At 39.9% G+C, this 27542-nt stretch overlaps 1 protein-coding gene across 1 annotated transcript in view; it reads left to right on the forward strand.

Annotated features, from left to right (window-relative positions):
- plch2a (phospholipase C, eta 2a) overlaps positions 1-27542 on the forward strand; it is a 159630-nt gene that overhangs the window by 11080 nt on the left and 121008 nt on the right. Inside the window, 1 exon segment of the mRNA XM_028012577.1 lies at positions 985-1693. Within this exon segment, the coding sequence (XP_027868378.1) occupies positions 1540-1693 (154 nt within the window). The 5' untranslated portion in view covers positions 985-1539.

Raw genomic sequence — 27542 nt, forward strand, 5'->3', positions numbered from 1 at the left:
TGCCACAAATATTGTTATTGCAGAGCTATGGCATGTGATGGCCTTTGCATAGCTCTCTGTGGCCATGAATGTTAGCCGTTTGGACCTTACACACAGGCATACACCTGTATCCATACAGATCTATCTCAGATGAAGTACAGCTTTCCATTCAGAGTTCATTTCCACTGCGGCTTCACGAGGGTTGAAGAGACCCTCTTTTTTCACACTGTCTGTTCAAAATAGACGCAGAAAACCCCCCCCAAAAAACCAAATGATGTTATCCCCTGCCAGGACTTTAGGAGAGTTTTGTATCCTTGTTGTCCGTGAGAAATAAACTGAGATGATAGCAGATCACTCCTCGCATGTTTCTTGAAAGCATGTCATTGTTTTACTTGTTAGAAAGATGGATCCAGACACCCACGGACATGTGGCCACAGCTACTCGCGTGGCGTCGTGAGGGTTGTGTTTCTATAAAGTTGAGAAGTCCAGCTACCTTCTACTTAAACACTTTGGGTCGTTCTGTATAGTCGAGAAGCTACATCAGCATACCAGTATTTTCAAATCTCATTGAGCTCAAAAACACCACAAACAATTTAAAGGCCTTAAATCGGGTAAAGATTAGACGTCCTTGAAAGAGAGCAATGGATTTGCAATTAGTTGTTGGACAGTTTTCAGTGTGGAATAGCAGAAAAGTATTTCTGAGACACATTTATGAATCACAGACTTGATACTTTAGTTTTGGAGAAGTCAATATTTGGGGGAAAATTGGAACCTCTGTCAGCGTAGTCCAGCAATCTGGTCTGCATTTGGAGGCATATAGAGCTCTTTGAGAAACAGACATCACAACACACTAGAGAAATGTCTCCAGTTCCTTGACATTTATTTTTGCAAAATGAGTTGGAGTTAGGGAAACAAATGTGTGATACTCAATTTAAAATGTTGTTTATACTAAGAAAAATCAATCTGAAGTATGTCTCATTTAAAATCTTTTTTTTTCTTCTGTAGGAGAAGGGAACTGCTTGAGCTGCCCGTTTTGGACCAAGGTTACTGACGGTGGTCTTGAATGACGGCAGATGACAGATGTTCAACAGTCATCCGAAAGGACTCTCAACTAATTGATTTTGTCGCAAATCAGCATTTCAATGGAGAAGTTAAAAAAATGGATCAACACTTTCTGGATGATGTTTGGGATGTTTTGCTCCGAGAAGCTTTCCATGTAATTTTTTTATTCCATATTTTCTAGTTCAAAATACCTGCCTTGGAACTTATTTGCTAAATCTAAACTTCTTCAGTCTCCTTGTCCTGCCTAAAACCTCAGAAACCCCCGTGTGCGTTTTGATTCCACCTTGATTCCAGATTTAAGAGAACATTTTTGAAAGCGCCACCCGGTGTTTGCTGGGTTCCGACTTGAGTGACTTTTGACATTTTGACTGGATCTCACCGCCCACGTGTGCTGACAGGTTATCTGGGACGTGAAGTCTGCAGCCACACTTCCAATCTGATAACAGGGTTTGACCCCCGGTGTCACAGAGCCGCCGGTCACACTGCACATCAGCCATTATGGAATCTGTGGCGGCTAGAATGGCCATGGTGACCGACTCGCCCAACCCGTCGCTGAAATCTAGGACCACCGTGACAACAGATGAAGACTCTTTTGTGAGCACCAGCAGCCTTCCCTGCAGCCACTTCCTGTCTGCAAACTTCACTGCTGTTGGTGAGTGTTTGCCCGTCTGACCTGCCGGTGCTCTGAGTGAGATAAGTGCTTGCTTCTCTAATTAAGTAAGACAACATGCTAAAGCTCTTTGTGTGTGTGTGTGTGTGTGTGTGTGTGTGGAAGGGTGAAGTTGAGTGTTGTGGCGAGTTCAAGCTGTTGCAACACAACACCTAGTGAGCCTTTTGTTGCGTTTAAAAGCTTGATTTGAAGTTATGGTGAATGATTTTCACATCATGGAGCAGATGTTGAAGATACTAGATGTACCGTAGCTTTCTGGATGACAGCCATCTTGATGAAATCAAGCTGAAGTTACTGGATTTTGAAGTGTTGAAGAAAGCTGAAGCTGCTAACGTGAATACTTCTGTCTCCTGGAGCCTGCCACTGGTCTAGGGATAAAGTTAACTCGTTTAACTTCCTGGATATCTTTTCTCTCGTGCCAATAGCTTCTGAAGTGATGGTTCCCGCCATAAGAAGCTTTTCTTTTTTTTTTTTTCCATGAGAGGAAGTAAAGACAAGTGTGTCTGTCATGTGGGAGGAGAACCAACCCAAAACAGTCTCAGCTGCATAAAACAGAAAATCTGGACACAGTCGGGCAGCATGAACTCTTTCCTGACCCAAAGACAGCCGACAGCCAATGAAAAAGGGACGGTGGGACAGAACATCATCTAACAATTTCATATTATAAACATAAGCGCAAAACAGCGGTTAGCATAATACAGGCAAATTTTTATTATTTTTTTAGAATGCTTTATTTTGGATTTTTTTTTTAATAACAACATCACAATTATTGACTGACAGGATAAAATTTGTTCAGGGTCCAGCAAAATTCAAATAATGAGGCACATCTAAATTAAAATACATTTAGAATGACATAACACAACCACAAAAAGACAAAACGGACAGGATGGGGTAGGGCCGTAAACAATGTGGATTAAATAAAAACTTATATGAATCAGAGATTGGCAAAAAATGGTTTAATACCAAACGTTTATTTGCACAATCCATCCACAATCCAACACAACACTGTGTTTATGTTGCGTATAACGTAGTGCAAGATGATTATTTTCTTTAAGTTTTTCTTAAAGAAGCTGGATTAATCTGCGTTTTTCCACGGCTGCAGTTGAACCATCAACCTCCTGTTAATGAACGCGTTATCACAGGAATGAAGGCAACCGGACCTCCTAAAACCATCAGCTACGCCGCTTCTATTCTCCCTCTCTGAATGCATCTGATTGTTCTCTGTGCATTTCTGTGGGCTCTACATTTCTCTCTGCGTGCTGAGGTCAAGAGGTCAAGGAACTGTCAGGGCTGCTGATGCTCTCTGCTGGAAAGATTCTAAAATCTATTTATGCAGAGAAGGTCATAATCAGAGCTGAAAAGCTCAGAGGGACGTCTGGTGGATGTGGATGCTAGCGGTTTACAAATATGAACTTTGCAGAACTTTATTTCAGTATTGGCTGTAGCAAAGACAGTGCTAACAAAGCAACATGGTCTATGTGAGTGTAATTACTTTTTTTTCTTCAACACAAACACATGTTTGTACATGCATCATCGTTTCGGTCTTTCCAAAAGCCTTTGCGATGGCTTTCCTACCCTAATCACTTATGTTTAGATAAAGTTCAAAATGATTGCAATAATGAAACTAATGTAAGTGTAGAAACGGATGAGGTCGGGTAAGAAAGCAGACCGACTCTAGCCTGACTGGTGATCCAAATGCTGCTTTTTTAGACAGGCAATAGTTTTTGTGACCGTTTCACTCATAAGAAGAAATGCATATTTTTCAGCAATTTGACATACTGTGCTGGTTTAATTGTGTCTGAAACAAAACTGTGACCACAAGAGCTTCTTATTTCAATGTACCTGCGCATAATATCACGAGAAACTGATTTAGTGTGGCCTCTTCAGTGCAGGGGCTCCGGCCCCTGTTCTCTCCTGTCCAGAACCATCCATGCAAGAATAATCAGTCTGATGTTTTGAATAATTTATTGGGAGTGTGAATGTGTGAGTGTGTGCGTGTAAATGAGTGAATCTGAGGTCCTTCAGACCAGGTAAAGCATCCATACAAGGACAGATCATTTACTATTTACCAAGTGATATCAAAGCACTTTATGCTCATGGACACTGAAGTCCTGCTGTTTAGAGGTCTGTAGATGATCTTGGCATTATTCTTAAGTTTCTATTGTCATTCTGTTAAAAAAAATCCCAGTCTAAACATCTTCCCCGTCCAACACACCTAATTCAGAAGCTTCCTAATTAACCAACTATTGAATTCAGTCAATTCATTCGATCTGAAGGAGTTCTTAAGAAGACAGAATTGGCTTTGCCATTTCTCAGTGCATTTTCTGGTTTTAGATGAACATAAACTCCAGCTAATTTAAATATGCATTAAGGTCACTGGAGATAAAAAAAAAAGGGGAAAAAAAGTCAATTTCGGCCAAATAATCGGAAATTGTGAGATTAATCTCTGAAATTTTCTTGAAAAAAAATTACAAATCTTTTACTTTTTTGAATTCCCAAGTTTTTTTCTGGAACATTTCTGAAATTAATCTAAAAATTTCAGAGTTTTTAAGCCAATAATAAAGACAAAAATAATTTACTATTTTTTTTCTATCTTCATTGTCCCTAATGCGTCATTTTATTCAGCAGCTTTTGAAAACCACCTTTAGACGATTTCGCAGATTTAATATTGTGAAAGAATTGATTATGTAAATACAACCCATCGGCTGACTAAACAGCAAGCCCCATGCTAATGGTGCCGATTGCAGCAGATGAATTTAACACATTTAAAAAAACACATTCTGCGTCAGCGTGAACAAGCATCGTCACGTTAAACTACAAATAAGAACTGATTAGTAGTGTGACCTTTAGTTTCATCAAGGATTTCATAGCGCCATTAGTTCAGAAGAGCCGCACGCATCAGCAAGACTCAACGAATATAAAGTAAAACCCTGACCTGCTGCTTAATCAGGCAAAGATATGTGAAGACATTGGAGAGCTGAATGCTGCCTAAATAATGAAATCACTGCAAAGGTCAAGGAGGCAGAAGTAGCATTTGTGGGCCTGGAGAGACTGATTTTCTTGCTGTTGGAGTCGCAGTGCTTTGTTTGTCTGCATGACTGAAAAGGACACAAATGTCAGTCAGCAGCAGTCAGAGAGTCTGATGTGGAGTCCTGCTGCAGGGACACCACAGGGAGAGCAGAGCATGCCCTGCATACACTAAGACTCCCACTCTGGCTAGGTTTCAAATGGTGTTTGTAGGCAGAGGCACACTGGAGAATATTAACAAGGAGGAATCTAATAACTCGAATTGAAGGAACAAAGAAAACCAGCAAAAACCGAAAGAGCTTTTGTCTGCTTTCATTTTAAGCTGCTAAATTGCGAAATGTATGCATTTCAAAAATGTTCGCAAACCCTTCAGGTGATTTTAGATAGTTACCATAAAAATATAAAAATGTTATATTTGCCTTGTGCTCAAGGCAAAGCTTTGTGATGTCAAAATAAATAAATACATAAATAAAATATCCGGCTATATTCTCAGAGTAAAGTCAGAACTTTATTATTCTGTGACTGGTTTATTGACTCTCTCTGTAAAAAAGGAATTAAGGAAATAAAAGTGAAAATGGAAAAATATAGAAACACACATTTTGTTTCGTATGGTGCAACAGTAACAGGGATTCAAATTATTATTCATGTCTAAACCAAATTAAATGTAACTTTATTGTCATACTTGTAGGCATTTAGCAAGCCGTTCGTCAAAATGAAACTGCATTTCTTTGGGATGATTATTGTTCTAAATGATTACAAATTGATTTTTAAAAGGTGATAAACTGACTAGTAATGCAGTAGCTTGTGGAAGAGGGTGAGCAGCAGAATAGGTAAAGAATAGTTCTATCTCACAATCTATCTAATTTCAACATCCTTTTTTTAAAAAATATGAATTGAAGCCAGGTGTGCACATCTGTCAAATAACTTAATTCTGGTTGGAGGTGAAGGCTGCAAGGTGCATGAAGAGCGGTTGAAAACGTTTGCAGTGTTTACCTCCGTCCCAAAACGTCCAACTGCTGCCTCCACTGCAGGCTGATGCTGCTTCAGATGTAATTAAAATCCATCTGCCGCGTCTCAGCGCCGCTGGTCGCCTGTCAGTCTGAGGCTGTGTGCCGAGGAGCTGATGTTGACAGATCACAAACGAAACCAAGCCACGGAAAGTTGAGCAGCGCCGAAAGTAATTTCTTTCAGACCTAGACGTATCTAACGCAGCATAATAGAGCTAAATGAAGGCATTTTGCATGTTAATTGCTTGTTGTGTTCTATGGGAATGTGGGATCAGAGGGACTGTGTGAGTCAGTCCCTCTTACCACCGTCTTACCTTCTGCTTTGTGCTTGAATGTCCCAGAATTAGCCTTCTTTGTGGCCTTTGGTTCATTTCTATGGCAGGAAGAAACAACCAGCACAAGGCGTTTCACAAGCGGGACAGGTTTAAATGTTTTAATCCAAGCCAGGGCTGTCCAAAATGTGGCCCAGGTCCCATTTTTTGCTCTTCCAACTACGTTTTGAGGCCCTGATAGTCATGTGCTGAGAATAAATAATTCTGTGTTTTCCTTTTATTTCTTTTAGCTAGTAGCAAACCTAACGCTAAAGGAAATGACCTGTTAGGAAATGCAAATGAGAACAAGGGTTAAAGGATACGACACACTAGGGAACGCCGTAGCTTAGATAGAGGCTAACAAAGGGAATGGAAAACTTTTGTTTGATGCCGTTTTGTCCTGCTAACTCCTAAAGGTAGCATGTCAGAATGGACCAGCTGTATTTCGGTAATTTCATGAATTCAACTCACCGACTCTTCTTCAACCTCCTACATCAAGAACTCAGCATGGAGAACGGATGAACTCTCCACACGATACAAATTTGGCCTGAGGCAGATGGAGACTTTTTATTCATAATCAGGGCAAAATTATTACAGACATAAACTCATTACAATGGAAAATGTTGAGTATGACACAAAGTATTTGTCTTTTTATAACCAAGCTTTCATAGTAAGTAGAACCTTTACTGAAAAGCTGACTTTGCGGCACTCAAATCAGCTTTATTTACTTTCTTAAACTTGGTAAGATAAAGAGAGTTTTGAAAGAAAGTCCAAAAGTCCTAATTCATGTTTTGATAACTGAAAATAAATTAGATCAACTCAGCCCAAAAGAATTTGAGAGTACCTCCAATGCAATAAAATACTTTCCAATTTAGTTCACCTGCAATTTAATCCATTCACATTGAAATCTAGTTAATTTCAATTCATTCAACCAAGTCAACATAGTTCCTATTTAGATCCAGGTGCAACTAAATGCAATGTATTTCAATGCAAATTACTAAAATTAAATGAAATATGGTAAGATTTAGAATCTAATAAATAATCCTTCAGTGTAAAACAAATTCCTCTCACGTCACTTCCTTTCATCTTCAGGTCTAAATCTAGTTACATCCACTACAATTTCCCTACATTAGAAAATTTAGGCAATTCTTCCAGTTCATCCCAGTCCATTTTTAAAACAGAATTGAGTTCAGTAGCCTCTGTTGTATCCACCTGCATCAAGCCCTGGATAACTTTGTAAGGTTTTGGTTTTTTCTGTGTTAATTTAGGTTTTTGTGTCTTTTTCAGTTAATTGAGTCTCCGTGTTGTCCTGTCTGCCCCTTGATTGTCCCCAGCTGTCCGTTGTTTCTCCCGATTGTCTCCCTGTGTATTTAAACCCACCTGTGTTCCTTGTTCTTGGTCGGGTCCTTGTCCAGTTGTCTCGTCAAGCTGTCTGGTCTTACGTCTGTTCTGCCGTCAGCTGTTTGTTGAAAAACCAGTTGCTACCCGTATTTGAGCTCATTCTGTGCTGCCTGGACTTTGGATTTTTGTATATTTGGAGCTCTATAAGTGCCGCCATGCAACTTTGTCCTGATGACCAACCTCTTCATTGTTCCTTTTACTAATTCAAAATATTATTGTTTTTTATTATTATTTCTGCAACAAATCTGTAAGATTTCAGATGATTAACTTGAAAATGAGTTTTAAATGTGTTACAAAACAAAAACAGCCAGATGGAGGCAGTGCAACTCCCTCAGTTAAGCGGCTATTTTTTAAGCCAGACACTTTGCTATCCTAAAACCCTCTGTGTAATTTGACAAAAGAAGTAAAAACACAGAGCTGTGATTAAATAATTCAGATTTCTCATGATGAAAGGCTGATTTGATGAGATTCATCGCTCTGCTTTCTCTCTGGATGAAGAGCTCCAGGGTTAATGAGCTGCTTCCCTCAATGCCTGACCGCAGCAATAAACCGTTTCTGGAAGCCGTTCTATTTATAGTGGTGGTTGAAATGCAACCTGAAATTTTCTTGAGTTTTGTTGCGTTAGAAAGATTGGGATTAGGTTGTTGTGATGTATTCTCTGTGGATGTATTTCATTAAAACAGTTGGAGTTTCATAAGCCTGTTTTAAAGGACAGAGAGATAACCCGTACCTGTCAGGACCTGGGCTGTTTTGGGGGTTTTGATTAATTGATTCTAGTTTCACATCGACTCTCCACTTCTGCATTTGGGTCCTACTTTACCTGAACACATCATGACAGTGCTACTGATATTCAGATAGCACTACTTTGGGTAATTTTAACTGCAGCCTTTCCATTTTCTCATTTGCTTTGTACATTAAATTACTACATATTTTCTAAATGTGAAAACGTGTTATCATAAAAGTCTCGCAACTTTTTACTGCACCGTTTAATTTTCCTCTAAACTGTGATGCTGAGGCCAGAAGTAGGGCCTTGTGAATGTTTTGGTATTGCCATTGAAAGTTGCAGAAGTCTGTTTATTAGTCATTCATATACTAAGTCGAGTTTGCGTTATAAGGGAAACACCTAAAACAGGACAGTGGACCCTGAGGACCAGTGGTAAGTGTTCTGAGAGGCCAACAAATTGATTTTGTGCCTAGTAATGCATTTCTGATTTGATTCTGAACATTTTCTGGATCATTCAAATGCTGAAAAACCCAATGATGACTCTTATTCAGACTTGTGCTCCACATTGTTCCCTGAATATATTAACAGTAATCAGATATAGTCATATCAAACCTTCAAGAGATGATGGTCAACCTAACATAGCACATTGCATGACCTGCTCTAGTCGATCCTTTGGGGAGCGAGAGCCTCACTGGATCTAGTGAAGCAAATTCATTCGAGGTTCAGGCAAGACCCTATAGGGAAAACCCTCCTGAAAAATCCTTCAACTTCAATCTGGCTCTATGTGGGCACAGAGTGATCTCATTGTAAACAAGCAGGGGGCGACTCTAATTAGACCTAAAAAACATGAACTAGAGTAACTAAGGAAGAACTAGAGCAAAGAAGAACAGAAAAATGGCTGATCAAAGAATAGAAATGAAGGAATAATAAACAAACCCCAAACAGCATAACAATCCAAGATCCTGACGTGTACTGGTCCAAACAGCAACTCTGCTACGGTGAAATCACAACTCACCTGTACCAAGACAGTATGCCGCATACTCAGGTGCCTGAGTATGATTTTGGCCTAATAGTCACTTGACCGATGTGTCTTGTTGACCCAAGCTGTAGTGCTTGAAAATATCTAAAATCCAGAGTTAAGCTGCTAAAATGAGTTTTCTTTTGAGAGTTTCAAGGTTTCAAACGGAGAGATTAAAACATTGTCCTGCTTTCTAACCAGGCAGACTCTCAGGCTTTTATGTTTTGGCTAATTAAACAAATACTGTCAAACACAGGTACGAGAAGAAACGGTAATTATTTCAGTGCATTCATGTCTTAAAGTAGCAGCTGATAAAAAGAGAGTCAAGTGATTTCTTTTGGCTGTCAGTCACATGTAATAAATCCTTTTTCTCCAGTGATTGGCAGGAAGCCTGAGCTCACTGCAGACTGCCACACAATGCAAACCCAGACTCATTTTATATGAAACACAGCCTTCACTGGAGTATCACAAGTCTCCCTGCAACCATAAGCCTGAACAACGTGAAAACAAAATCCGGGCCAGCATACATTTTAATGAAAGAACAATGAATTTATTGAACTTTGTCTGTGTGCAGAAGCTTTGAGCTCTGCTGAGGGAGGACGCGGCTGAAGCTCAGCCTCATTTCACCTGCTGTCACTGGACCAGCACACAGGGCCCGGATTCACCAGAGGCCTCATTTTCTCTACCACGGCCGTAGACATGTAGTGAGATTGCTTCCAAGCTTAAATTGTAGTCAGTCAAACTGATCTCTGGGGGGATTTTTTTCTATGAATACCAGGACATAGAAATATGGGGTAGAAACTGTTTCAGGGCGGTGTTTTTTGTTTTACACTAAATTATGTGGATTATTGTTGCCCAATGTAGTTTTTGACAATATATTTTTTTGCTGATAATGTTTACATTTTCTTCACAGAAATATATAAAAAAAAAATCAAGTCCAGCAGGAGTGAATGGTGCTGATCGATGACTTGATGCAACCTGGGTTTCCTTAGATACAAAACGTTTTAAACCAATCTCAATAATAAACTGGAATCGACTGCGTTGTTTGACACATTTGGCATATTGCAACATCAACAAATTGAATTAACATTATGTGTATTGAAATGTGTGGTGAAGTGGCTCCACATAAACAGACTGAATTAAACCGAAAATGAATGTGATTGGATAACATAAGTCAAGACAAAGATAAAGGTACATTCAGCGGGTGTTTTGATATATCAATATCTAAAAGCCTTCTGAATAAATCTGACACGGACATATTTCATGTAGAACAGGCAAAGTTCAATGTTTCAGGTTAAATAAAATAATCTGTCAATTCTGGGGTTTCGAGAGATATTTATTTCTGACCTTTTTACGGCTAAAGCTCTCTTCAAAACCTGGTTTTGAAGACAAAGGATCAAAAGAAGTTTGAGGTCTAATGCAGAAAAAATAATGAGCCAACAGAACTTTCTGGGTCACAGTTCCAAAAGATATCTTTGACCTGTTACAACATTAACAACCCCCCCACCCCCGGCCCCCAAAAAAACAAACAAGCAAAAGAAATGGCTGCAGGGAAATACGGTGTTGGCAGCATCATTCTGTGGTGTTTTCCATTCCTTTTGTTAACCTCTATCTAAGCTACGCCCTAAAGAGGGCGTTCCCTAGTGTGTCATATCCTTTAACCCTAGCTCTCATTTGCATTTCTTACCATGTCATTTCCTTTAGCTTTGCTACTAGCTAAAAGAGATAGAAGGAAACACACAGAATTATTTATTCCCAACCTGGAAACCTTGAGAGTTTTCAGCCATTTTGCAATGGAGATACATGAAAGAGATTCCCTCCCAATCTGAGATCCTTGGAGAACATTTGAGCGGGCGAAGAATGCCAAGGCAAGTTGTTGGATGTAGAGTTGCTCCTAACAAAGAAGCCTAGATGCCAAAACTGTCATGAGTTGTGGTTTGAGGTGGTGAGGCAGACGCTGAGGACCCAGGTTGGTGTGAGAAAAAATATGATCTTTAATGCAGACCAAAATACAAAGTCCAAAAACCAGGCAGCACAGCTGAGCGGAAAGCTAAGGCTGGTAGCAACTGGTCAAACAAATGGACAAGACAACCTAAACGGCGCAACAGATAAACAGCCAGAGGAGACCAGGACCCGACAGAGGCACAGGTGGCATTAAATACACAGAGGGTAATCACAGAACGAGACACACCTGGGAACAATCAAGGGGTTGACAGGACAACACGGAGACTCAGAAGACACAGAAACTTAAAATAAACACACAGAAAAACTCAGATCCTTACAAAAACTCAATCAAAATGTCCTTCAACAAAATGGTTTCATACTAATGCAGAGAGACTACTGATTTGTTTTAGAGTTCAATTGTACAGAATAAAAGCACATTAAATAATTGGTATCTTGCAAAATGTTTAATCTCTGGGCTGAACTAATTATTCTGATAAGGGGCTCACTGGCAGATTTCTGGTCTTCTTAAGTGTGTCTTGTTTGTCTCTGATGATGGCGGGCCTGTGGCTGTCGGCCATGTTGCTTCTTTACTGTGTCAATAACCGTTGAATAAACTTCAGAAATATTGTCACCTTCCATATATTTGTCCATAAGCAAATATATAAGAAAAGACCCAGGAGGCAAGCTGCATTTAGAATTTCCCCAACTATCTAAAAAGCTAAGAGCTGAACTGATACTGAACTGATGCTGCTGATGGTGTGTGAAAGCGATGTCAGAAAAAAAAAAATAGAGATGGAAGAAAGTTAAAAAACAGTAGTGGTACATCCCATGAAAATATTTGAGGGTAATAATGGGAGACAGAGAGGACGAAGAGCAAACTGAGGTCAGATGTGAAATCTTCAACAGAAACCAAGAAGAAAGTGGATGTTTCCAGTGTTCTGTACAGGCCTGGAGGGAATGTGTAGCATCTGCCATCTGAGCACAGAAAAGAGATTTTGTCCTCGATTGCACCTTCATATTACTGTGCTCCAAGTTATTGTCACACAAGCAGCAGCATGTATTATGAATGCTGGGAGCAGGATCATGGTTTTGACAATTTCAGCTTCAAAAAGTTGAAGAGCTCCTCGTCTTAGTTATGCTCTAACTTGTGTCTTCCTAGTTAGGAAAATTAAACATCAACTGTAAAGAAAATATATATTTTTTACTTTGTTTCCGCTGTGTACTCTTGGTTTAAAATCTTTTTAATGAGTTTCTGTAGACGGTGACGTTTTCTCCAGTAGATTAGTGTCATGACGTGTGGTGTGATGGACCAAAATTCAGCAGGCAGAGGCATAGAGTAGATCCTCGAAGTGTAATGGAAAATCAACAACAAAAACCACAGTAATTGCAGGAGCCAAAGCAGAGCAAAAACACAAATTCAGGAGAAACAACAGCAGGGTACTGACAAGGAAGTAACATAGGAATAATGGGGAGATAACAGGACAAACCAGAAAGGAATGATTGAAAATGGGTTGTTTATATACTGGGGAGCTTGATTAGTGATCAAGGAGCAGATGGCTGATTGGTGTGAGGAGAGAGAAAGAGAAAGTGGCACAGGGGGCGAGGGAGAAAACACAAACTGGGTAACTAGGAATATGAATCTAACACTAACAAACAACTAGACCAGGGATATAATAGAGCTAAAGTAACCAAAGGACTGAACTAAGGTAAAAGAGAAACAAAGCTGAACTGCACTGGGGACTAGAAAATTATTCTAACAATAAAGAATAACTAAACAAGGGACAAAAAAAGACTGGAGCAACTAAGAAAGGACTGAAGCAAAGGAAAACAGAAACAATTAAATAATAGAAACTAAGCAACACAGACAACCCAAGATCCTGGCCCAGAGAAGAATACATAATCTGACCAGCCTGTTGCTGTGAGCAACCATCCAGGTGTATATGATACCCCCCAAAAATGAAGAAAACCCTTGAGCTCTTTTCCTTCTTGAAACAAAAGAGATTTGGTTGTTTGGAGATTTTCTTTTTAGGATCATTGGATTTTTTCAAAACTCATTATTTAGACATTATTGAGTACAAACAAGCTCCTATATGTTTCTGCAAAGTTAATTGTAATTTAGTTTTGTCTTATTTTAAGTGTACCAAGGTATTTTCACAAGAAACTAGACAAACTACTTGGTAAGATGTTTTATTTTTGCAGTGCAGCAGCATATCAAGTATTTATTGCTGAATGCTAACAGAGAACCAGACCAGGCTGATAAACACACTGAACCATTAGGGCCATTAGACTCCTTCTGTTATTCCAGATATGCTCATGCTTTATGTATTTATTTGGTGTAGTGTTGTGCTGGCATGAAATCCTCGTCTAAACTCTGTTATCAGCCGCAGCTCATCCAGATCAACGGCAGACTGAGGTCCTTAGTTATCAGCTGAATGAAATGATGAGGACAATAGAGCTTGAAATGTTTAGTTTTTACCCTTCAGAGTTCAGGGACTCCAGGATTGTGTTGAATCATGCACTTATTGCATCCCGTTGCATTTACATTTACAGAGCAATTGATATTCAGACTCAACGACTTCTGTTTTAAGGAACTTCTTAAAACCTGAGGGCTTTAAGAGTATATAATAAATATTTTTTCCAGTCGGTGTTTTAGTGCATTTCAAATATGTAAAACATGACATATTCGATTTTATGTCACGATTTCCCAGTCTCTACCTTTGCTCTGCCAGTCATGGCCCTCCCGCCTCCTGACTGCTCAGTGACTTCCTCTGCTATTGGCTCTAAAGCTTGCTTCATGCTAAAAGGAAATATTTGGTGTTTATTGCTGCATTGACTGAGAAACGAAATCTCGACACACGGGAAGAGATCAAGGTTCCTTGCAGCAGAAACACCTCATTTGCTCGCCTCAGCATCACTTCACAAGACTCCGCCTTCTTCACTAGATGAGGCACCTGAAAAATTAGAAATTAGGATTAGAAATAGTTCTTTAATCTTCAGCACTTATCTTAAGACTATAATTTTATAATTACATAACATGATGGTGAAAAAACGTTATGCAGTATAATGTGTCAGGACATAATAAAAATGATCTGATCTTTGTCAGGTTCTAAAATTGTTTGAATTTTACCTCAAAAGTACAAAAGCATTTCTCACTAATCTTATTTAAACAAATACAAGTGAAACTCTGTTGTTATTTAGAGAAAGTAGCCGCGAGGCGCCGCTTATTAAACATACTTAATCAGTTATTCAAGTGCAAATGTGAATACCTCTTCGAAAATAAGAGAGCGGTCGTTTTGCTCGTCACTTTGCGTCAACCCAACGCCAAAGAGGAATGAGATCAGCGATGCTCAAGGGTTCACCTTGTGCACACATTCGCAGGTAAACAAAATGTAAACCGTGACCCCAATGACGTCAAACGCAGGAATTGCTGTGTGTGAGATTGGGAGCGTCACATGTGCAGCCTGGGATCAACATGAAAAGGAAGCTCTGGAGAAGGATCCAGCTAGGCTCCTCTGAGAAAGCACAGCCAATATCACAAGTGAAGGTGAATAAAAAGTGAATAATCTCGAGTTTGTTTTGCAAGTTGACGCTGCATGATGAAGTGGAATCAGTTTTCAGAATCGGAGTTAAAAGCTTGCATACCTTTGTCTCGTCCCTCTTTCCCCTGCTTGCATTTGGCTGTTCATTTAGAGCTAAGTAAAAACCAATCATTGCTCCTGTCTGGACTATTGAACCACATCAGAGCTAATTTAAGGGTGTATGGGAAATGAAGATCATATTTTCATACAAATCCAGGAAAAATAATTATTATCATTTCAGAAATGCCACAATAAATTGGTCTTTCCACTGCGACTCAGTGTATTTCTCAACGTGAACTGACTGCGGTTTTATCAAGAAGATGAATATTGTCACAGCTGTTTTTACTGTTTCTCTGACTGCTTGTCTTCCCTGTCATGTTTGTGTTCATTGGTCTAATGAAATCTGAAGGACTTCTACTGTAATCGGCGCAGAGCAAGTCATTTTTCGCTCACTTTTTATAATCTGTTTTTGTTGGAGCGCAGAACTGTTATTGCTGAGCTAACGGAGCAGTTGCATTCCAGCAACAATAAATAACAGTGTGGAAATGGATGCATAGGCTCCTTAGAGCAAATAATGTAGATTATAATTCAACAACAGCAGGCCGCTGATTCCATTCAGATGCTCATTTTGCTGCATTAGTGAGGATCTCATCTGCCTTGACCAAATGAGAGTGTTAATGGACACACACTCAAAGAAACACAAGTACTTCCTCTGTTATAATGGAAAAAAACAAAACAAAACAAGAGTTAATGGCAATGAGCTTTTATACTGTATTTGCAGGATTCTGAATTGAGAGTTTCACTGTTCCCATCGCTTCACTCCCAGTACGCCAGGAAGCAATCAGAGTGTCTGCAAACTTGTAGCCCAGAGCTGGACGCCGGGCTGGTGAGGCAGCTGAAGAGAAGAAAGCAGCAGCAGAACGTGTGTGTAGCGGAGCAGCTCAGATTGGAGGAGTGTATTTGATATGTTTCGTGAAGTGTGAGGTTGATCTGATATGAAACAGCTGGAGCTCGTCGCCTGAATTCAGTCGCATTTCAACAGATTAGGGGCAAACAAGACGGTTCATATTTATGGTTATTTATTTATTTGTTATTTATTTCTAGACTTGGAGTTGGGTGTTTCATAGTAAACACAATTTTAAATCATTACTTTTGAATGGTTGGAAGTTCAGGCGAGGTACACCAAAAAAAAAAAAAAAAAAAAATTGAAGTCATGATTTCTGTCTTGCAAGTCGGAACAATTCACAGAGATGCCTCTGGAAGTAAGACTTCATATACGCTGTTCTAGTCCACCTGAAGAACTTCATCACTGCAAGTAATATTCACATGCATATTTGCGCAGATCTGTACGGAAAGTTGGGTTCAGGGTCTGGCCATGTGCTGGACGGTGGAAACAACCACCTTCCCCTCCTCACCCAGTCAGCGGTGAACACAGTGACCGCTGCTCTGAAAGGGCTTTTATTTGCATTTCTGTAACATTTTCTCACACTGAAATAATCACACACAGTACAGTATATCTTCCATTCGTCGACATTTTGCATGAATTAGTTTGCCTGGTTGTTGAAAATGGCACTGATTGAGCCATTTTCTGTATTTTTCTGGTTTCTAGCAGAGTTAGGCTGGAGCTAAATGTTGCTCCTAGATCCAAGCCGACAGCGCTGAACTCAGCAATTCCCTCAGGGTATACGTTTTTGTTAAAACATATTGCATTTCTTCTATGAACTTTCTGTGGGTTCTGCTGCAGTAAGAACATTAGCGTATTCTGCTTCTCCTTTTAGTTTGAACAAACCTGAAGCCAGATTGTTTGTTTTCCCCCTTATGGGTTCTCTGCTTGCTTGGGAGTCGACGCACACCGCAACATTGTGATTAAATGCAGCTTGACTGAGTCACAGAAAAGTGTCAGATTTAGTTGGGGCTTTGAATTACCCCGCTCCCTCTGGGCGTCTGCAGGTTGTTGTCAGAAAACCTTGGGGGTAACGGATTACGCAGGAAAACAGGAGACTTAGCTGTCTCTTCGGGCCTTTGTGGCATCCTGCCATGGAAACGGTCTCACTTCATATCCCGACATTGTAATGTTTGTGGAGGAATGCTGCAGTCTTTCATTTCTCTGCCTCATCTGTTGCTAGTATTGCTTCCCTCGAGGCGTGGCACATGTCTAAAGGTGCAGCTTTTCCTCCGTGTCTTTAGATGCCAGGCTGATAGAAATGCAGGCTGTGAATGAGTCTTAAAATAATTTGCTGCTTCTGTAATTATACAATAATTGTTCCTGCATTCCCATTGGGAAGTGAACATGGCGTCGTCTTTAGTCAGTGTCAACAATTTGCTCCACATTCTTTAAGCAGTTCAGGGGTGACTGGTTTCTGTCGTGATTGATTAAATTAGGAAATAAGATTCGTTATATACCTCTCAGCTTCATTCAGCCTCGCAGATTAATGTTAATAATAATCACCGAGAGGACTGGAGCTTTTAAAGATGAACATGTAAAACACAGTAAGGGAGGTGTTATATCGTGTCATTCACTTTGACCCAGGAAAACATTTGGGTTGTAGAGAATCTGCTACACCGAGCTTATGTTTTAATAACTTACTTTCATCAAGAAATGAGTAGAAACAACATCTTACATCAAATCCCAGTCTAGGTCCCCCAACCTTGTGTTTGCATGGTCATGGGTTACTGTCCCACAAGAGTCAGCTGTGTGGGGAAGAAGAGCCACAATGGTGGTCCTGTAAAGGTATTATTAGTAATAGCTAGGAATGTTTCAGTGCACAAAAATTGCAGCAAAGGTAAGGCACCTTGTCAGCACACTTTTAAGAAAAAAACCCCATAATATAATATATACTGCTCAAAAAAATAAAGGGAACACTCAAATAACACATCCTAGATCTGAATGAAAGAAATATTCTCATTGAATTCTTTGTTCTGTACAAAGTTGAATGTGCTGACAACAAAATCACACAAAAATCATCAATAGAAATCAAATTTATTAACCAATAGAGGCCTGGATTTGGAGCCACACACAAAATTAAAGTGAAATAACACTACACGCTGATCCAACTTTAATGTAATGTCCTTAAAACAAGTCAAAATGAGGCTCAGTATTGTGTGTGGCCTCCACGTGCCTGTATGACCTCCCTACAACGCCTGGGCATGCTCCTGATGAGGTGGCGGATGGTCTCCTGAGGGATCTCCTCCCAGACCTGGACTAAAGCATCCGCCAACTCCTGGACAGTCTGTGGTGCAACGTGACGTTGGTGGATGGAGCGAGACATGATGTCCCAGATGTGCTCAATCGGATTCAGGTCTGGGGAACGGGCTGGCCAGTCCATAGCTTCAATGCCTTCATCTTGCAGGAACTGCTGACACACTCCAGCCACATGAGGTCTAGCATTGTCCTGCATTAGGAGGAACCCAGGGCCAACCGCACCAGCATATGGTCTCACAAGGGGTCTGAGGATCTCATCTCGGTACCTAATGGCAGTCAGGCTACCTCTGGTGAGCACATGGAGGGCTGTGCGGCCCTCCAAAGAAATGCCACCCCACACCATTACTGACCCACTGCCAAACCGGTCATGCTGAAGGATGTTGCAGGCAGCAGACCGCTCTCCACGGCGTCTCCAGACTCTGTCACGTCTGTCACATGTGCTCAGTGTGAACCTGCTTTCATCTGTGAAGAGCACAAGGCACCAGTGGTGAATTTGCCAATCCTGGTGTTCTCTGGCAAATGCCAAGCGTCCTGCACGGTGTTGGGCTGTGAGCACAACCCCCATCTGTGGACGTCGGGCCCTCATACCATCCTCATGGAGTCGGTTTCTAACCGTTTGTGCAGACACATGCACATTTGTGGCCTGCTGGAGGTCATTTTGCAGGGCTCTGGCAGTGCTCCTCCTGTTCCTTCTTGCACAAAGGCGGAGGTAGCGGTCCTGCTGCTGGGTTGTTGCCCTCCTACGGCCTCCTCCACGTCTCCTGGTGTACTGGCCTGTCTCCTGGTAGCGCCTCCAGCCTCTGGACACTACGCTGACAGACACAGCAAACCTTCTTGCCACAGCTCGCATTGATGTGCCATCCTGGATGAACTGCACTACCTGAGCCACTTGTGTGGGTTGTGGAGTCCGTCTCATGCTACCACGAGTGTGAAAGCACCACCAACATTCAAAACTGACCAAAACATCAGCCAGACAGCATAGGTACTGAGAAGTGGTCTGTGGTCCCAACTGCAGAACCACTCCTTTATTGAGTGTGTCTTGCTAATTGCCAATAATTTCCACCTGTTGTCTATTCCATTTGCACAACAGCAGATGAAATTGATTGTCATTCAGTGTTGCTTCCTAAGTGGACAGTTTGATTTCACAGAAGTTTGATTTACTTGGAGTTATATTGTGTTGTTTAAGTGTTCCCTTTATTTTTTTGAGCAGTGTATATACAGTACATATACTGTATGTTGTGTATAGTACACACAACGACAGGCGCAACTGAAGCAGGTCTTCAGTAGCGCCCCCTACACTCCATCAGACCTCAGTCTCCTCAGCAGGTAAAGTCTGCTCTGACCCTTCCAGTAAAGATCATTAGTGTTGTGACTCCAGTCCAGTTTATTGTTCTGCTGAACAACCAGGTACTTCTAAGTTCACTATCTCAGTGTCAGGATGTTTATTGGGGTCATTGTGGTTGTAGAAATCCTTACTTCATGTTTACCTAATGCCCACTTCATGTTCAGCAGTGCTGTCGACAGTAACAGCTGGCCTAAACGTCGTCAATTAGTTCATTTACACAATCCCAATTCACAACTCTAATTTGGATCTAATTACAGGCAATCTACCAGTTCAAATTAAGCTTGATTACTTTAATCTTTTATCAAGAGAATGGGCGATGCCAGAATAGCGTCCTCCACAGATTCCTCTCATGAAAAGTCTAAGCCATAAATTGTTGTCTGATATATTTGCAGAATGGAGGAAATGTAACAGATCAGCGCCCGACTGCCGACAGACATAAAGCCTCCAGAAAGTGTCTGACATCATGAAGTAGCTTATAAAAAAACCAACACATTATGTCCCGACTTAAAAGAATTCAAAGCAGACGAGATATCATTCTGGAAAGTGATTTGTAAGACTTTGGGACGCAAGAGAACCGCAATGAGAGCCATTATTTATGTCCATTTAGAAACCATGGAACAGTGGTGAACCTTTCAGGCGTTCCATTATTAATCCAAGAGTCCGTCCAGAAGAAATTCTTAGATATAATACCGCTAAGAAGAGACGGATTCATATTTTACATGTAGCTTGTTCTCTTTGCTAGGGGACTGTTTTTGATCAAATGTTCTGGCTTATAATAAAAAGCTCATTTGAAATGAGAGCTAATAAGAAGTGTTTTTTTTTTCTGGAGCCTGTTTGGAATCTCTGCAAATCCTTTCCTCATCCTTTCAAGGAAAAAAAACATAATTAAAAAAAAAATTCTTTCCTTTCTTTTCTGCATTATCTTTTAACATCAGTATTTTACTCTTATTTGTTTCGATTCAGTTTATTTACACAGCACTAATTCATCACGTGTCATCTCAACACATTTTACTAAAAAAAGGTAATTTCAGTCCAATCATACATACATCACAGTTGATCCCACGTGCTTCAAATTATTCAAAATGAAATAGATGGTCTCTAAAAATTGACAATCTGTAAAAAAAAAAAGAAAAAAAAAAGCTAAGTGGGTGAATAGTTTTTTCTCAAATGGCAGTTAGATTATGTTCAGAAATCTGACATTTGTGCATTGTAACCAGGTATTTATTGCATTCGTGTTTTCCTTTTGTTCAGGTGTGCCTTCTAACTCTCGTAGTCCTGATCATCAAAAAACCATAAAGACAATGTGCTTCGTTTTGCCAGCTGCTGCTGCATAAGAGCTACGAACTGAGATGAGTCTGGATAAGTCAGCACTGCTCTGGTTCCAGCCATGTTCTGATGTAAACAGTCACCATCATTCTGATGATGTGTGATTCAAGCAAAACAACCCTTTTGTTCATCAGTTTACTCCTAATGTTGAATAAGTTCATTACCAGATCACATTTCTGATAATTCCCTAGGAAATTGTATGGTATTTATAAAGAATGGTATATTTCATGTTTGGTGTTTCATCATGCACTTGTTTTTGTTACAATTCCATGTTCTGATGGTGAAAACTGAGCTGCTGTGAGTCAAAATGATGGAACAGTTTATCATCGTTATGGAGCTGGTAGTTTCAGACCCAGCTGCTGAGCATGGCTGCTGACGGTGGAGACAAAGAGGAGATGGAGAGCGGAAAGGTGAGGAAGACTCGTTACACACATGGAAAATGAGATGGTGGGGGAAAGGGAAAAATGGCTTACCACTAACATGACAGAGAGACATCCACCACCATGAGAGAGAGAGAGAAAGAGAGAGAAAGGGAGAGAGAGAGAGAAGGGGGGATTGCAGGGAGAGGTTGGAAGCGTACTAGTCCTTGCTCTCCGTCTCTTTGGTGTCAGTTGCTTTAGCGTCTCGGCAGAAAGCAGCACGGAGATGGAGCCTCAGAGGTTCAGTACGTACGCTTTCACTCTTTCCAGCCTGATGTTTTCTGCTGCTGCTGCTGCTGCTTTTTGCTTTTCATTCCTCATCAAAGTGTCCGTTTGGTTTTAGACGTTGGCTTGTCGTTTCGTTGTTTGGCAGACTGTGTGTACCGTTCCAAAGTTGGGCTTTAAGTGTGGTTTTCACTTAGTCAGAGTGGCTATTCTGTTCAAGTTGTCAAATGGGAAAAATAGTCGCAGTTGGATTCAGCTTCATGTTTTCTTTCATTATACAAGAGTTGTTATAATAGCATCCATCCCTCAGGTGAGACATCTAGTGGATCAAGGTCTTTCTTCTCCTAATTGCTGCGATTTTTAATTAGCTTCTTATTGACGTGATAACGACTCGGAGAAACTTTGGGAGGAAATCTGTTTTGATTGTCTGATAAATGAGGAAGTCATATCACATCAGATTATTAAGTTCTTTCTTTCATCATTTCATTGTCCAGGGTGTAGAAATGTCAAATAAATCCATTCTGGAGCAAGGAGCACTCAGCAGATATTTATGAATAATAAAGTAAAGTTTTTTTCAGCTGTTTGAATCTATTAGAACCTTTTACAACAAATGATCATGCTTGCTAAACTGTGTAATCTTTTTAATATTTCAGTTGTGTTTTTCTCATCATGCTATAATTGTTAATCTCTATAGATTTACTGCTTTCAAGGCGAATATTGCATCAGCAGCTTGATGAAGACATGCAAATATCTGGCTTTGAAACCAAACTTTGCTAATTAGCAGATCTTGTCGTGTTACATTGCCAGTTACTAGTTCTTATCGTATTTTTCACCATGTGTACCACACATGTTAAAGGGACACTGAGCATGTGTTTGAGTTTGAATGTGCTTGTACTTGTGACCAAGTGTTTTCCCCTCAAAGTCTTTGCATCTGAAAGTTGTTTCACTGAAATTCATGCGACTATTTCACAAAATGAAAGGAACTTGACTATTTACGTCATAGATTTTATATCTGACGAAACGGAGCGTCGGTGACTGAGTGGCTGGAGTAGTTCCTTTGGATTTGAAATGTTGTGTGTTTGAGTCCAGCTTCCCCCCTGTTGATGTGCCCCTGGGCAAGTCGTTTAACTCTACTGATCTGCGTATTGGTGTACGGGTGTGGGGGCGTGTGTGTGTGTGTGTGTTTGAAGTGCTATGAGTTGTCAGTATTGTTTGAAAAGTGCTAAATGAATTCAACCCTTTTAACATGCATACTTATCAAACAACAACAACAAAAAACCCACTGATGCAGTGTATAATAATCCCACATTTAATATACAAGTCGGGTCCAGGCAGGCCAGGAGGAAGTTGTGAGACACTGTGTGTTTACAGCAGGTAAATCGTTCATAAATTAAGTACAATTGTTTAATTTCACTGCGACAGACTGGAGACCTGTCCAGGGTGACCCCGCCTCTCGCCTGGAACGTTAGCTGGAGATAGACACCATCACCTCCTGACCCCTCTAGGGACAAGGGTGTTAGAAAATGGATGGATGGATGTTTAATTTCAATGTTTATGTAGCTACTGGGGCCACTGTCAGTGGTTTTAGTCACTGTGGAGAAAAAGTTAAGTGCATTCGTCTGCTTGATGTATTATGGCATAATGTGAGGTCTCTGTTCAGGTTGTTGAATATTAAAGGGGACATTTCATGCAAAATCCCAATTTTTTAGCCCTTGAATACATTTTGTTGTGTGCTATGAATGTCTAGCAGAGTATAAAAATATTAACATTTATTTTCTCCCAGCGCTGCGTACGTGTCTTTACATTCTTTTTGGGTTATATGTTTCTGTCTGTTCATTTTTCTCTATTGCCTACAGCGTTTTCTTGGCCGTGACATCACTGCATTTGCTGTGGAACTGCTAAACTGGCTAATCGGGTTTTTGAATTTGCCACTTTATTTCTTTTTTCTTGCAGTGATTTTGCAGTCCAAGTTCAGTTGGACTACAAAAAAGTAGCTGTAGGTAGACAAGTCAAAATGTTCGGTTCTAGCGTTTATTAATCCACACGATTCGTTATGTCACCGGTTAAATTACATTTTCTTCGGGAATGAACCCACATCAGCGGGGAAAGTCTGTCTGCGGAGTACTTGAGGAAGAATGCTTCAGCATCCCCTGCCAGAATCAAGAGGGATTTTTCAAAATAGCTTGTTTGGCTGAGGCGTCTGTTCCTTCTCTCTAAGGAAACGATGAACACATCAATGTGGCAAGCCACTAATGACGCTAAAATGACAGCAACGCTTATTTTAGACATAAATTTGGTGTGTTGATAATGATGTCCTGGTAATTGGTTTGATAGTTTGATTGGTATGGATGTTGAGGGTTAACACCATTGCGATGCGTTCATTTGAATGTGTGGTTTCTGCAGGAGGCTGCACAGTGGCGCAGTTGGTAGCACTGTTACCTTGCAGCAAGAAGGTCCTGGGTACGATTCCCAGCCTCGGGTCTTTCTGCATGGAGTTTGCATGTTCTCTTCCTGACTGTTAGGTTAATTGATTAATTGGTCTCTCTAAATTCTGTGAGTGTGTGTGCACACCTAGCCTGGCTGTTTGTTCTGTCTGTTTCTGTGTTGCCCTGCGACAGACTGCCGACCCCACTAGGGACAAGGGTATAAGAAAATGGATGGATGGTTTCTGCAGGTATGTCTTCTTCATTCTCCTGCTCTGGGTACGACTCCGGCTCCAACATGTAAGACTGGATGGACAAGTCTTCCGTCGTTGGCATGTTTAGTAGTCTTTGGAATAAAACGTTTCCTGGCTGGTAGATAATTACCGCTATAAAACTACAAAAGCGGCCGAATGGGTTGAAGAGGAATGTATTGCAACCTCGAGGGGGTCGGGGCGAGAAATGTCTCATTCACATAAAGAAATAAAAATAAAAATATACCAGAATGAGTTGCTCTAAAACGAGCTTCAGAACAGGGTAAACCAAGGGTTTAACCAATAACGAGGAATTCAGATCAAAGCACTGCACTTCTACTTTACATAGTGACTGGATTACATGTGATAAACCGAATTACAATAAAATGAAATTGAACATGTCATTATTATCTTTTTTTTAAATAACAGGTAAAATAGGTAATGACATTTTTTTTAATTCAACAACAAAAAAAATGTTGGGACGTCTGCTGGAATGTAACTCTTAACTTTCAGATTTTAATCTTGCACAAAAAAAAATACAAAATACAGTCAAATAAGATAGATTTAGCAAAATAAAAAATAAAAACAAACAATTTTCTCACCCAAGGAAAATGTAGGAAGGAAGATACACAGAATCCTACTCTAACAGGAACATCCATAAAGTATAAACATGGCAATAAGATGATTTTATCATACCTTCTTTAGTTGTTTTTTTTCATATTTGTTTGCATATTCATATGGAACATAGGAAGACTCTGTAAATCTTTCCTTTTCAGTATCAAACAGGCTTTTGTGGCTCTATACTCTTTTCTTTTATGGGAGAGGAGACAAAAAAACCGACAAAGCACACACAGGGTGTCTTATTAAACATAAAATGGAAATGATCATACTAATGTTGGTTTAAGCAGGAAAAGATACCCCTTTGTTCTCAAACCGAGAGGACCTTCATTTGAGATGGTTCTTGTTTTTCTGACATCCTGGCAGTTTCACAGGAGCTCCGGTGTAATTGGCCATCTAATTTATCAGAAAAAAACTAATAGGATTTTGTAAAAATGAAAAAAAAAAAAAAATCCTTTCTGGTTTACATTTTTATTAAAAAGATGGCTTAATTTATATGCAAAGTACTCTTACTGCCACAATCTCGTGTAACAGACAAAATGGCTCACTAGTTTGCTGAGTGTTTTGTTTTCTTTTTAAACCCAACTCTACTTTAGCACTTCAAAAGTGCATGAAATGAACAGACTCATAGTCAATGTTTCATTCCTTCCAATAGTGCACCACTGCTTTCTTTAGCCCAATATAATAATATTAGAGCCCCAGCATTTCATTTACACTGCACAGTCTCGTAAGGCATAAATAGTGTAGCTTCTTGTTAGCTTTCATATTCAGTCGATTGTTACATCTTTATTTATAAGGTGTTTTTGATCAATTCATCTGCATAAACATAAGTATTGAATCTTTGTTTGAATTCACTGAGCTCTGCAAGCCAAAAACAAGCCAAACAGCTGAAGGTCTGATGTAACAGTAATAGTAAAAATCTAATAAGGTCATCATAAAGGCCTAGTAAGATGGAAATGTTTTTCACAGCAGCGGAGTGAAAGCTCTCTGTTGTGGTTTCCAACTTTTCTTTGACAGATATTTTGTTTCTTCTATAAAGGTCAGATCACAGAGCAGAAATGAATCTCAATAAATGAATCTCAACGTCTCCATCTCAAGGATGTGCTTCATAAGGCCTCCAGAAAGATCCCCAGTGGAGTTTCCTTTGACATTTGGTGGTGAGAGCTGGGAACTTGTCTGCACCATAGTTAAGAAACTTAAGCACACTTTTGGAGCAGACTGAGAACAGGCTGTGCTTGTTTTAATTAGAAAACACTTCAGATGCTCCAGTGTTGCAAATATATATATATATACTTTCAGCAGCTTCTACATGGCATATAGACCTTTTTAGTACTTAAAGTCAAACAATTGTTGAAAGGAGATGCATTTTATTGCAACCTGCTTTGACAGCTATGGGTATTTATATTGCCAATAATATGTTTTCACGCTAAGATCCTGTTTCAGGACTGTAGATTGGCAGAGGGAAGAGCACAGGATTTACCTTTGATGTAAACTTGACGTTTTAGCAGTACCTTTTCCATGTTCAGGTCCTTTAGTTGTAACAAGTTCTTCAACCATGTTACTTTGGGTTTAGTGCATAATAAATGCCTTGAAAACAGACCAAATATGCATGTGGTCTGTTCTCATTCTAACCGGTCTCCTTTTTCGCTCTCAGCAGGTGCAGAAAGCGCTCTGGTTGGGAACAATTTTTTGAAACCACCTTATGCGCCATATTTACGCTCCGCTTTGCTTTCCTTCATCATTTTCTTTAAACTATCTATCTCCTCAGGTGGATTTTCCTTCCTCTGCATTTGCTTTTTGGTCTGTGGTCTATCAGAGTTTATTCCAGCATTTAATAGCATCCAAAAAAAAAGCAAAAAAAGCAAAACCAATGTGTTGAAAGATGCTCTGCCACGCAGCTGGAACCTGGAGCGTTGGTGATTATTGTTTGGAGTACTTAGCAATGGCTTATTCATTATTTAGCAAAAATGTTTGGGTTTATGCATTTTTTATGAAATGTCTTCCGTGGAATTATTGTAGGAACAAAACTCATCTTCAATTTGATACCAAAAGGGCTGGGTTGGTTTCTAAACCAATTAACATTTCTGCTTGTTACTTTACACAGTAAAGAGACACCTGTCGGAATATTATTTACAAGTTGTTTAAAAGCAATTACTAAAAGACGGAGTGCGAATTAGAGCAGAGCTCAGCTTAAAAAATTTGTTAAATATTACTGTCGGTATTTTACAAGCTGTTCCCCTCTTTCTGTTTAAGTTTTAAAAGTGGCAGCTGGACCATAAAGCTTTATTTAACAGAGTGTGAGTTTAGCATTAAATCAACTGACTCTAACGTAATGGGATGAACGCCGCAAAGCAATGTCGGATAAAAATCTGAGACTTAATGGGGAAAAAGAAATTCTCAAGCTGGACTGATGAAAAGACAAGTGAACAAATCGAGAACTTAATGCGCTCATGCAGGACTGATTGGACGCAACGCAGCCTGAAGATGGAGGAGAAAAATGAAACGATTGCTGGAATCAGTTGACCTTCATATCCAGAGATGGCGGCACACGTCTAACTCTAATGTGAAAATAAAACACAAGTAAACTTCACAACAGGATCTGAAATGCTTTCAGAGAGCATTTCTTGAATCCTGGCACCTGCTTCTTTTTTTTTTCTTTCTTTTTCTGCTCAAGTTTTGACAAAAAAAGTAAATAAATAAAATAAAAATAGAAAGCAGTGATAGTTTGCTCATTTTTTTTGTTAAGAAAATCAATAAAATGCAAAGCTATGTAGAACAGAGTTATGGAAATGAACGTAAAACTCACTCGTGGTGCAGTTTAACAAATGGAAATGTCAAAAACTAGCTAATAAGACAGTATGGGATCATTCTAGACGAACCGACCACTAAGATGAAGCTTTGGAGTATTTTTGCCTTAAAAATCTTAAAATGAATTGTTTTGACAAATAAAAAAAGTGATTTAATCAGTTGTTGCTGTTGGTGGTGCAATGCATTGTGAAAAATCTTGCTGGG

The sequence above is a fragment of the Xiphophorus couchianus genome, chromosome 1 (assembly GCF_001444195.1).
Source record: "Xiphophorus couchianus chromosome 1, X_couchianus-1.0, whole genome shotgun sequence".
Lineage (NCBI taxonomy): Eukaryota > Metazoa > Chordata > Actinopteri > Cyprinodontiformes > Poeciliidae > Xiphophorus > Xiphophorus couchianus.